Below are 14,468 nucleotides of genomic sequence, written 5' to 3'. Positions count from 1 at the left end.
AACCCACCGGATCACCTTAGGTTTATGGCCCCTGTAAAATTAGGATACCCAATACTATGGCAACATGCAGCAGCACATTCATAACGACTTCTAACAAGACAGAAAGACATGTACCGCCTGTCCCATGCCCTGAGACTTAGCCCCACGACCTATGATACCCGGTCAACAGGACACTGGTAACCATGTACTGATGAATCGCCATCAAACCCCTCTCAAGGTGCATTCCTCCTGTGTTGCATTAACCTGTAGAATAACCTATTGAAAGATTTACTAAAGAAGATAATATTCCAATAACTGAATGACTGCGGTGTGCATGGCCTAGGGCAAATGAGTCAGGAAAAGACATTCATCTCTGACACTGGCCACAATGGCACAACAACACCGTCCGGATGAACCCAGCAGACCTGCCAGGCCCAGCCCAACCCACGAGGCTGACCAGTGACGTCCTCCAGGCAAGGCCAACCACATCGCAGCAGCACCTATAGCTAGTCGTCGCCACCCAATCCCATTGAACTTGTGCCCCCTATAGAATGTAGGTTCTGATGACGTTTTTTGTAAATATATACGCCTGTCTTTGCTATTGTCAGACAGAGCGCTCTCGGAGTTTGCAGAGTTCTTTGCATGCCCTATTCTGATTGATAAACTCCCATTTACGCTCACCCGCACTTTGTCTTGGCCTTATTCCCATCCTGGGAGAGTCCTTCATTGTCTCTCATTGCGGGGAGGATCGTGCTGGTTGGGGACGCTTGCCTTCAGTAAATAATACATTATCTACAGAGGCCAGTACAAAAATAGCAAAACGTATACATTAAGTCACAATCATAAAAGATAGGTAAAACTAGATGTACATATAAACAATCACAGTTTGGTGTGCAAAATAGACACACACAACACTTTAGAATTTACAGATTCAAATAGCAACATTGTAACAATTACCTAAAGTGGTGGGAGAAGATGTTAGAAAAATATAACACAAGCCTTATAATGCTATACAGCAGTACCAGTCCACAGTAGCTAAACATAATGAGCCAATCTCCACCCCACTCATTATCATCCTGTGATCTGTGTTCACTGCCTCAGCGATCCCCAGCCACGCAGGACACAAACTAGTTCCCAGCTTGTGGAAGCGTGGTAAAATAACTCCATACCACCTGCCTCACCATTTCACGCAAAGGCCTGCCTGCTTTCATTGCCAACTAAATCCCCCCTTTGATCACCCTATTGACCCTTTCTACTAGGCCATTGGCCTGGGGGTGATACAAGGCTGTCCTGAAATGCCTGATAGCATACTTCCTAAGAAACTCTTGCACCGTTGCCGAGGTGAACTGAACACCATTGTCAGTAACCACTTGCTGGGGGAAACCTTCTCTGAAGAACACCTCTTTTAAGAATCCAATTATATCTCCAGTGGCTGCATCCTTTACCACTTTCCACTCCACTAATTTTGAATGACAGTCTACGATGACAAATATAAACATAGCACCCCCACCTAACCTTGAATTGGCTCCATGACATCTACAGCCACCTTGCTCCAGGGCTGACTCCAAACTGGAATAGGACAAAGGGGAGCACTCCTACAACCTTTACTTTTATGCCACATCAAACATTCTCGACATTCACTGATCACCTTCGTGAGGGTGTGGCACAAATGACCGTTGTGGGCCAGTTCCATAACACTTTCCCTTGACCCACTAGCCAAAATCACTTTTTCTTCCTTCCTTAGCCTCCAACCTATAATACACAACTCACTCTTCACCTCCTACCACACATCCATCTCCTTGCATACCGCACCTCTATTGAGCCACCCACTAACTTTCCATTCCTCCAAACATGTAAAACCCTGTGCTCACAGTCAGCCTGTTGCTACACATCCTCATCAATTGGTTGCAATTCCACACTGACCATCTCCTCACATTTGCTGTCACTCATACCTTCAACTTCCCCACAAAGTGACACCAGTGGCACCCTCAACAGGCAGTCAGCAGCAGCATTTTTCTCACCTGGTAAATATAACACTCCGAAATGGCATCCTTGTAAACCCAAATTCCACCTGGATATGCGTGGTGATGCATTTACCACTCCCTTTGAAGAGAACAGCTTCACCGTTGGATTGTGATGCAACTTCAAAGTAAACTCCACACCCTCTTCAAAACAGCCAGTGTGGGCGCACTCGCAATGTTTGCCCTGATCAGTGAGTCTGAGATCCCTCCAAATTAGCATGTATTGCTCAATGTTATGAGTGCAGCCAGGTTTTTGTCTACAGGCTCGTCAGGGCCTTGAACTTGTTGGAAAAAATGTGTGACACTCAAAGTCAGTATTATACGTTCGTTCAAAATGTTTCTCGAATCGAACAACACTCCATCCCTTGTTTCCTAGATTGTAGAGAAAAATAGCCTCTTTCCTGAATGCCAAAAATGTTTCCCGCCCCCCAATTGCTATTAGGTATGTATCCAAAAGCTTCTTCAATTTTTTCCAGAGTAATGGAGGCACACCAGCCCCGGCCAAGAATGTAGGTGAAGGGGCCATACTTGCAGCAGCCATTTCGTGAAGTTTGGTAACATTTTCGTTTTTTTTTCACCAAATGCCTATGACAGGAGCTATTTGCCCAAGGTATTGCTTGCTGTGAACTTGTGGCCTTCAACAATGGCTGCCTGTTAGGAAAGATTTCCATTTATGTGTAATTTTCCCTCCAGTTGTGAACCCCTCAACTTTTTGCTGTTGTCTGACCATCCTAGCCTGACTTTTGCCAGTGGAGCACAGCCTTCTGCTGCACTCCACTGGGTTTTCGCTCACTTTGTTATGGAGAAATTAACATGCCCTTAAAGACAGGCAGAACTGGGAGACTTGGTTTCCCTTAGTCTTTCACTTTGTTACTAGTTTTTAGAAACATGTTACCAGTGCACAAAGTACCTTACAGTACAGTGTGCGGGAGTCTTCCTTTAATTTTTAAGGCCCTAGACACCCTCAAAGGATTTTTCGGTAGAAGTACAAATGTGCCTTACACAGAGCTGGTGGCAGCTGCTATTTTTCATATATTTTTAACCCTTTTGTGTGTTCTATATTGCGTTTACCGTGTTTGACACAGGACAGTGGTTTGGCCCCAAAATGGCCATTCCACGAGGTCCTCTGGCCATCTTGTCCCTTTGCCTTCCCCAGGTCGATCAGAAACACTCACTCCAAAACATCAGGTCAGGGTCACCAAAGTCAGCAGATATACTGGGGTCCAATTAAAGTGGAAGGGAAAGCTTCCAAGAGGAGGTTTTCTTAAACGAGATTACAAAGTGTCAAAGGGGCCAAATGAAACAGATTGTTCTCTTTCCCTGAAGAGTACCTATTTAACTCTCTTTAGACTCTAGCGATAAAATCCGGTTGAAAACTGCTCCATTGAACTACAAATGTCTCAATAACGCTGCACCTTGCTATCTTACTGAGAGATATAATAGAAAATCGTCTAGCAGGTCCACGAGATCAGCCAACTCTAATTGTCTAACCGTGCCAAGGTTTAGACTCTTTACGATCGGGGGGGGGGTGTAGTTTCCCAGTTAAAGCAGCACCGCTTTGGAACTCCCTGTCTCCATCACTGAGAGCTGACCAAACATATGCCAGCTTTAGACAGAACTGCATTGACTGGCTCAAAGTCAATGACCAATGACGTACTTGTCTCCCACCACACCTGCATTGTAAATATATTGCCTCGTCATATTTTATCATGCTGTACAAATGTTATTTTTCTGTATTGTATCTACCTAACATTGCTTGTATATTATGTATCCGTATACCATGTCTTGTATCATTTACATGTCTCTGTAACTTAAGCTGAAAGGTTTCTTGTATTTCCTGCGCCTGATACCTTTGGGTCTGGTGCGCAATACAAATAAACAAACAAACTAAGTTAAGAACTATGCAGAATTTTCTCTATTTCAGAAAAGAAACGTAGATGCATCCCTATTGGTTTCGGTATTTGGTTAGTCACGTTCCTCAAATTCAAATTTGATTTTCTTGAACAGCTGCGCAGTGACTGTTATTTGCTAATTGAATGAATTAATAATCTTTGCTTTGGATAAAAACAATCCATAAAAGATTCAACAATTAAATACATATACTAAGTTTAAAACACTGCATAACATTTACAAAATAAAAAAGCCTAAAATGTGTCCAATATGGGCGTCTCTAAAGGACAATGGGACATTTAACAGTGCTAAATATCTGTGCCTGCGAATATTTGCATGCAAATGACTGTACAATATTCAATTTTTGTACTTTTGCAGTTGTTCGGTGCTGTAATATACATTGTGTCTTGTTCTTGACTTATAAAAGGGAACAAAAAGTAAAACAAAATAAATAAACTGAATAAACCATATTAGTAAACCTTTTGTATGGCACACAGTGTGTATTGTGTAACTTCTAACTGCTAAATGTTTTGGCAGCTAAGAATAAGAAAAAAAAGGCACAGTAAAATCAAATCAATTGTCTACGGTCAAACAATTTGGTCAATTTGTGAAGACTGGATGAGCAAACTGCATGAATCGAAAAATGAATTCTTTGTATTCTACAGAACAATGTCAAAGAAAAGTAAGCCACAAAACATTACTTTTTTGTTGAAATCATTCTGCTCCCCAATGCAATTTTACAAAGAACTGACAAACTGGGTCAGGTGGGTTACTCTTGGTAGATCATTTCACTAGCTGAGCAAACAAACTGGGTGTAAGAGGTCCCACTGACAATAACAGCCTGCTCACAGGTTACAAGCCTTTAGCTAAGCTATCACCCTTGACTTCAGGAGTGGGCCTGGTCGGTAATGGCCTTCCAGGCCAAGCCTAAGGTGGTTAGGGCTGGCGGGCAGTTACCAACCTTCTCCACCACCAAACAAGTGGGTGATAACTGTTAGTGGCCCACGGCATTTCCCTGTGGCACTGTTATTTACTTTGCCAAACTGTGGTCATGACTTTTAAATGTGGCCAATTGTTCTGAAGAAAAACTGCAAAAAAAGATGGCTGCCATGGTTATTTCCATGACTTTGAAGAAAGTGAGAGAGTGGGACAGCAGGGAGGAAATCAGATGGCAGGAGCAGGTAATTGGGGTGGCCATGGGCGCCGATGCGGGTGGTAGGTTGAACACCTGGGGGCTTGTAGGTGGAGAGGGGCGTAAAGGGTGTTGTGGAGGAGGGAGGGCGCAAACAACATTCTGAAACTAAGGGTGAGGTGCTGGGGGCCAGGGAGAACACGGGTAGTTACCATGGGATTCCACCCATGTTCCCAGCAGCCAACTCATTGACAAGTGCCGCTCTCTGGGTACACTTATAACAATTACTGTTTTCATTTAGTTGTTTTTAGCAGCCAAGAGATTAAGCAACTTTCAGAATAGGCACGATGGCAAGGGCACTGAATTAACATAGAGGGCTCTGCCCTGTGCCACTGCCCCCTGGATGAACCCTTAAAATGCCGAAGAGTGTGAGGGTTGTTTTACTGGCAAATCCGATGCCCAGCCATTTTAAAGAGCTTGTATAGGAAATACTGCGTACCAGTTGCCAAACGGTGTGCACAAACTCAACTACATAGAGTACATGTTATCCTCGGAAGGGCATGTGTGGCATGAACAGGGCACAATCCGAGCTACAGAGGGTCCATGCATGCCAGATTTCACAGACGGATGCTGAAATGTGTATCTTTTACAGGTCTAGTCACAAATCAAGGACCAAATTTTGGTATCAGTTCCTACCACAATCATCACAAGTCTCAAAGGCTACATACTAGCCATCACAGGGTAGGCTTCATATGGTCTACAAGAAATGAAGTACATACCGGCCTCCACAGGCTTGGTCTTTTCATAGGCTGATGTTGGCGCTTCCATCTGATTGAACCCTACAGCGCTCTATGAGGGAAAGAACATTTTTCATGCAAAGCACAACATAAACACAAGATAAATGCAACATAACAGCTAAAAATTACATCTAAAACACAGAAAAAGTGTGGAAAATATAATCAAATGAAAATACGATCTACGCACCATCACACTGCCAAGACAGCCAACATTCAGCCACAATACTTCTAAACAACACGCAAAACAAATAGAACAATCTAAACACAGGGAAAACCACAACCAAAGATCAACAGAAATCAACCTGAACACAGTCAAAGCAAAACATAATATTGACACAAGATGAGCACAACCACGCAGTCTGAGCATATGATACATGCATTGCCAAAACACAGCCAAAGCACAGAAATACATAACCAAGACACTCCAGAACATGTAATACAGCATAGGCATAAATGAAACATAGCTTAAACACAACTACAACACTGAAAAACACAACCAAAATATTTCCTTTCAAACAAACGACAGCCCAAACAAGCCAAAACACTTACAACACACTGAGGAACATAATATAAAGATGGCTAAACAGCAGGAACAGAACCAAAACAAATCCAAGGCACAGCATACAAAGCACTGGTAAAACATCATAAACACAGCGTAATTACAGTCCAAACAAAGCCCAAATGTGCCAAAACATAACTAAAATGATGGCAGGGGCATGAACCTATTACACCTATTGCTGACATTCAACACTGTTGTGCAATAGGGCCTACTAGGTTGCTACCTTTTCCAAGTAGGAATCAAAGCGCAAGTCTTCAAATGGACCCAGTCATACCACAGAGTGCCCATGAATTGTCCAAGTATAGCCATGGTGGGTCCTGAGTATGGAAAATCAATCTTTTTTATTTAGCATAGTAAGCTTTCAGTTAATTACCTTTTGGAAATTCTGCAAGATATACTAGGGCCCTTTGAAGGCGAAATGGCATGGAATCAAAGATGGCAAGATCATCTGCATATCCTAGCCAATGGGCATGGAAGGAACCTAGTGTAGGGAGAACCGTGCCCTTATGGGCTAATTCAGTAGACAGGTCGATCAAACTAAGGTTAAACAAGGCTGGTGCCGGGATAAAGCCCTGTTTTAGATCTATAGATGTTATATCGGATTTTTAAAGATATCAAAACTAATGTGTACAGTGATCTTGTGTGTAACATGACCAACATTTTTAACAGGCCCTTCTGGATCCCCCAAATCAGCAATTTTTGACAGAGTCCAATTTGATTGATACTATTGAATGATGCAGATTAGTCAAATTATGCCAGAGTGTTTTTCCACCTATGAATTCTACCAGAAGCAATGTAAAGTAACTGCCAACACTATATTGGCCAGAAATTGGCAAAGCACATGGAATTGAACTTTACTACTATGCTTGTTGAAAAACGTCCCCTAACTAACAATTCTAAGAACTGCAGGGCCCATGGGCCGGATGGTCTCTCAAGCTAATGTGGTAGGCCAGAATCAAGACTCGGACAACGAGGCATGGTCACAGGTTTCTTTATTTTTCTGTCAGGTTCAAAACAATCTTTCCCTAAGACTATCAGCTCTTCCGTTGACCATATTTAGAGTATCAGTTTGTCAGAAAGTATTGTGATAGTGTTAAAAAAATGCATTTGATCTAGATTTGATTTTAGGGAAAGCACTGAAATTGTGCTATTATTTTATATTGTGTGTGTAAAATAGTTGAACTAGGTTTTTAGTTGTCTGTTTTGCCACTTTATTTGCATCTACCTTTTCCCTTTGAAGTGTCCGTGCTTAAGGTACTTCCTGCATCTGAGTACCGTGGTACGTGCTAGAACTACATTTCCCCTAGTTTTTTGTAGTTCACGCATGCTTTTTCTTTTCGGTCAGGCACGTTAGTGCCAGCATGTCAGGGCTAGCCAGTCTGTGCTAGTCTGTGCTGCAGTGTGCTGTTCCAGACATCGGTGCCGTAGCTGAAGCGTTGCTTCATAATCCTAGGTAAGTGAAAATACATCGTTCCACCATGGAGTCAAACAGGCACATAACTTCCCTATTGGCAACAAGGAAGGTAGTTAGGCAGTCCATCCTGGACAAGTATCTCAATATGTACACAGAGGATTTAGTGAAGTTGAGCACCAAAGAAAGTCCTGGCCTTGCGAGGGATTATACCCCGCAAACGGTTGACACAAACTGCCATGTAAGTGAAATACATTCACAAGCAAGGATTGTTTTGAATGAGACAAATAAGGTTATTCCTGAAGCGCTGCCTTTATACACTGACACATTAGCTTCAGTCCCCAATATCCCAGAGATGCCTCAGGAAGATAATCTTTTTATCGTTAGAAAACCAGATATGAATGAGAAGAAGAAAGTCGTGGAACCTGTTCTTCTAAACGGACTTACTTTGAAACTAGCCTTCCTCAATACTGGATCCATGGGGATTTCAGATATTGACATACATGATTATATACTTAACAATGGGGTTGATATTATGGCTATAACTGAAACATGGCTGAAAGACTCTAGCAGTCCTGTCATTGATCTGGCCACACCAATCGGTTGCACATTTTTCCGGCCAGAATATAGACCAAGGTAATGGAGGGGGGGGGTTGCACTCATAGTGAGGGAGGAGTTATGCTTTTTTCAATCCCCCTTAAACTGTGACGGTTGTGAGACGTTACATCTTAAAATCAACTCTTCCCCAATACATTCTACTCATTTTATTGTCATATATCGACCGCCTAACGAGATGCCTACATTTAATGAAAATGTTACGGGCATACTTGCAGATTTTAATAAATCTCCTCCACCTTATTTATGGGAGATATGAATAGGTGGAGGGGAAATGACACAGATAAAGAGACTCTCTCCCTTGAACAAAATCTAAGAAACATTGAAGTGGCCGTACATAATAGTGAACCCACACATGCCAAAAGTAACACTTTGGATGGGGTTGCATCCAGGAACTTGCAGATTAACTCCTTGAGTATGGACCCCTGTGCCTGGTCTGACCACTCCATTATCCAGTTTGACGTTACCTTGCCAGGGAAACATGCGCTGCAAGGCAACATGTTAAAGAGTTTTACATGCAGGAATTTAAAAAAAAAGTCAAGAAAGATCTTGACAATTGCTTATGTAACATCATGGATAGCACGACAGACTTTGATCTTCCAGACACTTTGGTAGCTAGGTATGACCAAGATCTGTCAGAGCTGTTAAATAGAGTGGCACCTATGAAAACTAAGAGGGTCTGGGATCATCAGAACCATCGTAGTTGGTTCTCCCCTGAGCTAAAGTTAAAACAGTAAACAGGACAGCAGAGCGCAGCTGGATCAAAAATAAGATGGATGAAAGTAAGCCCACCTGGTAGACCATAGAAAAACAGTACAAAGAAGGCATAATTGAAGCAAAGAAAAAACAATTTAACGAGGAAATTAAGAGTTCCACGAATAATACAAGAAAGCTCTTTGAAATTAAAAAAAACTTGGTAAAACCTCACTTAAAGTCTAATTTTTCTTTTTTTACGACAGAAGACTGCCTAAATATACAACAAGCCTTTGACGATAAGATCACTGGAGTGCGAGCAAGGATTGCCTCAGAATCCATCAAAGTCTTACCTTTGGAAAAGGTTTTAATAACCCCTACTGAGAATTGCTCTCTCTTTAGCTTTTTACCAATTTCAGTATCAGATATGAAACGAATGTTAAAAAATATGCACCCTACATCCTGCAAGTATGGCACCATTACTGCAAAGATTGTTATGACAAATATTAGTTCCATTGCACACTTCCTGACACGATTCATGAACACCACCTTCCATCATGGAACCATTCCTGACAGTGTCAAGAAGGTGGTGAAAAGGCAGGACTGCATCAAAAAAATATGAATAATTTTAGACCTATTACAAATGTCCCATTTCTTCTTAAAGTGGTAGATTGAGCAGCCACCACCCAGTTTCAAAAACATCTGGATGGGGCTGATATAGTGCATCTTACGCAGTTCGGATTTAGATCACACCATAGGACGAAAAGCGTGCTGTTGGATCTGCAGACCCAGATGCTGGATACCATGGACAGAAGTAAGACAGCGCGGCTGATCCTGCCTGATCTATCGGCAGCCTTTGATCTCCTGGAAACTCCTAGCTATTCTGGCTTCTGTGGGGCAGTGCTCATCATCGGCTGTTGAATGGATTGGGTCCTTTGCCCCAAATAGTATGTCTAGAGCGTGTTGGGGACAGGCCTCTGCCCCCTTTGGTGTCCCTCAGGGAGCATGCCTGTTTCCTGTGCTCTTTTATGTTTATTTACGTCCCCTTTGTAATATTTTGGCTGCAGTGGGAGTAAGATTTACTAACTACGCCAATGATACTCAGCTACTGATTGAGTTAAGTGGGGACTACACAAATGATGCACGGCATATCCAGAGAATATAGCAATCAGTCAAAAATAGGATGACAGCCAACTGGCTCTGTATGAACAGTGCAAAGACCAAGATCCAGATTTCTGGATCCTCTAAAGCAAGAACAAAGGTGGACCCTGACTATTCACACTTTTCTATTGAAGGCCATTGCATTAAAACATTGGATAAAGTAACCACTTTCGGTGTGGTGGTTGATTGTTCCCTGGGTGCTGAGGCTCAAGTAGAGAGTGTCATCAAAAAATCACAATACCATCTAATGTTATTACAGTTGGTGAAACCCTATGCAACTGACAAGAATTGTGAAATATTAGTACAGGCAACAATTATGCCCCGAATAGATTACTGTAAAGCGCTCCTAGGTGGAGCAAGCAAAAACAGTATAAACAGACTGCAAATCCTTCAGAATGATGCTGTTAAAAAATATATCTAAGACGAACCATATAGTACATGCTAGGAGAAACTTCACTGGCTGCCTGTTGCATCCAGGTTCACCTTCAAGATTCTCCCCCTGACACATAAATGTTTGTATGGGTCCACACCCGTGTATCTCAAAGAACGCCTCACCTTGAAGCCGCATGGGAGAACAACAAGATCCATTAATACATCTCGACTAATATACCCCAAGGTCAAGAGAGTAAGAGGAAGGGGATGTTCCTTCCTTGTATTGGCTACTCTGTCTTGGAATTGACTTTCAGCTGCGCTGCATGGAGAGAGGAGCCTCTTTACATTCCACAAATGGCTAAAAACCATATTATTCAACTACGATCCATACCTACCCACGCTGAACCATTAACTAACTTTTTGGCCGTGTTGTTAGTCGTTTTATGTGTGCCCTGATGCCTGCTGGCTGCGTCGCGGTTTAAGCAAATAAATAAATTAAATCAATAAATATTCAGCTCAAACCCTATCCTATCAAAGAAAGTCAAAAGGTACTTGACAGGTGGTCTTGTGAATTAATATTACTCCTCTGTCCAGAAATCTACTCTAACCTTTCACTGTCCCTATTTCCCAAAAGGAAAACATCAATCAAACAAAAAAAACAACATTATAAAGCCATTGTGGAACTATCAAATCAAGGGGGTGGCTGCTGGCTCCTGGCATCAACCTTCTCCATGTCAGTAAAGGCTTTCGCCAACAGTTCCAATTTAGGAAAGACCGTTCCTGGGGTGCAGGATGATTCTTATGGTGTTGGAGCCCACCCAGGTTTTACCCCAACGTACTCACACCCTGGTGTTCTTTCCGTCTTTCTTCCTTCCCCCCCTTCTTGGGCTCTGTTAGTCTCTCCTCCACTCTGAGACTCCTCTCTTCCTCAATCCCCCACTGGGGTATTCACAGTCTCTCCCTACTCTGGGGTTCTTTAGTCTTGCACTTCCCACTCTGGTTTGTTTACTGTTTTCTCACTCTGGGGCTTCTCTCTTTCGCACTACCCATTCTGGGATATTCATTCTCTCTCCCACTCTAGGGTTCTTTGCTTTTGCACTCCCCACTCTGGAGTATTCGTTGTCTCCACACTCTGGTGTTCTTTCAACTGTGTCACCACCCTCCCTTTCCACTGGACTCACGGGTACCTGTTTGCTTTGTGCGGTGCTCCGTGAGAGGGGCGTTAAGGCAGGCTGCTTCTCCGCTGGGCTCTCCTTTGGTCGGCCAAGGTTATTGCTCCTCGTTCTGGTAGCTGATCGGGCTGGGTGGATTTGTTTACTGGTCCTCGGAGGCCTTTCTGCCCCATTCTTGCAGGTTCTTAGGCCATGCAGATTTGCTTACGCGACCATTCAGCTGAGTTCCTTGTCTGCTACCAGAACGCTACTCTGAGTTATCTTCTTGACACTCTTGTCTTGATCCTCTGGATGGTGCAACGTCACTCTACCTTGAAACATTGACTTTCAAAACACTCCTCCATAACTATGGGTTCTCTCCCTACTCTGGACACTCCGCTACCCATTTCTTTTGCCTCAGCCTCCTTCTCTGTCTGTTTGCATTTTGTTCACTGCGTGTTCACACCAACCTCTAAATTCTGTATCTGGTTTTTCTAACTTGACCGTGTCTACATGCATTGTTCCACTTGAATTTAGCTGTGTTGCCATGCATTATGCCACTTGAATTTAGCTGTGTTTACATGCATTGTGCCACTTGAATTTAGCTCTGTTCCCATGCATTGTGCCACTTGAATTGAGCTGTTTTTCAATGCATTGTGCTACTTGAATTTAGCTGTGTTTCCATGCATTGTGCCACTTTGAATGTAGCTGTGTTTCCATGCATTGTGCCACTTGAATTTAGCTGTGTTTCCATGCATTGATAAGTATTATGGTTTGTGGAAGTAAAAGGATCCCCTAGGTGGGTATGCGCACATCGAAAGGAAAGTGAAATTTAATATATACGTAAAATGAGGACTGGCTGCAGCTGTGTGGTGAGTTAGGCAATTTTCCACTACCGCCTATACATGAAACAGGTGAGAGAAAATACTGACCTCACAGGCTGACTGTGAGGTCAGTATTTTCTCTTTCCATGCATTGAGCTGAGTACAATCATCTTTATTGCCCATCCTTACCCCTCTCTCTATCTTTTCTCTAACCCCCACCTTGGTTGCCTGTTTGCCTGCCTGTTTATCTCGCCCCGCAGTTCTTTGCTTGAGATGTCTGCCTACCTGAATCCCTCTTCTAGCTGTCCCCTCCTCTCCTCTCTCCCCTCTCCCTTCACTGCACCTTTAGCACTTACTCTATCTTAATTGTCGCCTGGCCATTATGATAGCAGTTTATTTGCCCCCCCCTCATTTGCTTTCTCCACCCTCTCCCCCTCCAGCACTATCTGAAATGTCATCAGGCCTAGTAGGATAGTTGCTTGTTTTGTTCTTCTCCTTCTCCCTGTACCCCACCCCCCCACCTCCCACCTCTTGTTAAATTCCATCACTACCTCAATTGTCGTCAGGCATAGCAATGTAGCCGCTTGTCGGTCTCATTCTCCTTCCCACCCTCTCCCCTCCCTATCACTGTTAAAAATCTCTTACTCCATCACTTATGTCTCCTGACCTGTTTGATAGCAGCTTGTTTGCTCCTTCCCCCCTCCCTCTCCCTCATTTGTTTTCTCCTCCCTCTCCCCCTCCAGCACTATCTGAAATGTCATCAGGCCTAGTATGATAGTTGCTTGTTTTGTTCCTCTCCTTCTCCCTGTACCCCAACGGTCCCTCCCCCTCCACCTCTTGTTAAATTCTGGCACTACCTCAATTGTTGTCAGTAAGTAATGTAGCCGCTTGTCTGTCTCAATCTCCCGCCCCCCCCTCTCCTTATTATTGTCTAAAGCGCTTGCACTATCTGAAATGTTACCAGGCTGATCACGATAGTTAATTTCACATTTTGAATGTATCAAGGACTTGTAAGAATGTCACTGTATTCTCCATTGTTCCCTCCCAGCCTTGAAGCTCTTTGAAACACATTGTGTATAGGCACTATATAAATAAACGATCAATCAATTAATCAATCAATCAGTGCTCCTAGGCCCTCCTGCTCTGCCCTTGCAGCGTCTCCAGACTGCTCAGCTGGCTTTTCGCTGAGCTGCTCTGCGCTCTGGTGCATGAACTGTTGGGATGCTGACACCAGTGTTCTCTCTGTCTCTCGTTGTCACACCCCCTTCTTCCTGTTTAGTGAGGTTAAGTAAGTTCCACACTGCCGCTGAGACTACCCTATGATTGGTTGCCTCTGGGATACTCCTCCAGGGGGCTGGTTCACTCGTCTCTGCTCACTCTCTAAAGAAGATTAGGCACCGGTAATGTCAGAACCCAAGTTAGCCATTACAAAAGGATGTATTGGATTATAGTCAATCTTAGCCCCTGCAGAGGAGTTAGTCACTGGGGGGTGGTGATTTATACCCTTTTCGGGGTCCCTGTCCCCTATGGGGGAGTCACCTCCAGATAGATATGGCTTACCCTGTCCCCCAGGGCTTGTTAGGTCACCCAGAGTTCTCCCATTTACCATTCTAACATTTTTTGATTCCAGATATTGTAACCGCTGGTATTATCCATTATGATTAATTTGGGTTGCTTAGTGACTGCTTTGAAAATATTCCGAAGCTCACCAAGTATTTTCTGATTGTTAGCTTGCTGGATCATTGGAGACATCTTGTACTGAAATCCCCCGTGATAATTATGGGAGCATTTGGGCAAGACCCTACATTGCAGGTTATTATTTAATCTGGATGCTTGCATATGTTTTCTAATGCCCCACTAACA

The 14,468-nt window shown here is 43.3% G+C and overlaps 1 protein-coding gene across 3 annotated transcripts in view; it reads right to left on the bottom strand.

Annotated features, from left to right (window-relative positions):
- LOC138514148 (src substrate cortactin-like) overlaps window positions 1–14,468 on the bottom strand; it is a 524,537-nt gene that overhangs the window by 188,367 nt on the left and 321,702 nt on the right. For all 3 annotated transcript variants that reach the window (XM_069629449.1, XM_069629451.1, XM_069629450.1), the window contains exon 11: window positions 5,802–5,871. In XM_069629449.1, coding sequence (XP_069485550.1) covers window positions 5,802–5,871 — 70 coding nt within the window. The remainder of the gene's footprint in view (window positions 1–5,801; window positions 5,872–14,468) is intronic.

The sequence above is a fragment of the Ambystoma mexicanum genome, chromosome 12 (genome assembly GCF_040938575.1).
Source record: "Ambystoma mexicanum isolate Mex_15411 chromosome 12, UKY_AmexF1_1, whole genome shotgun sequence".
Classification (NCBI taxonomy): Eukaryota; Metazoa; Chordata; class Amphibia; order Caudata; family Ambystomatidae; genus Ambystoma; species Ambystoma mexicanum.
This window is presented reverse-complemented; position numbering and strand designations above follow the sequence as displayed.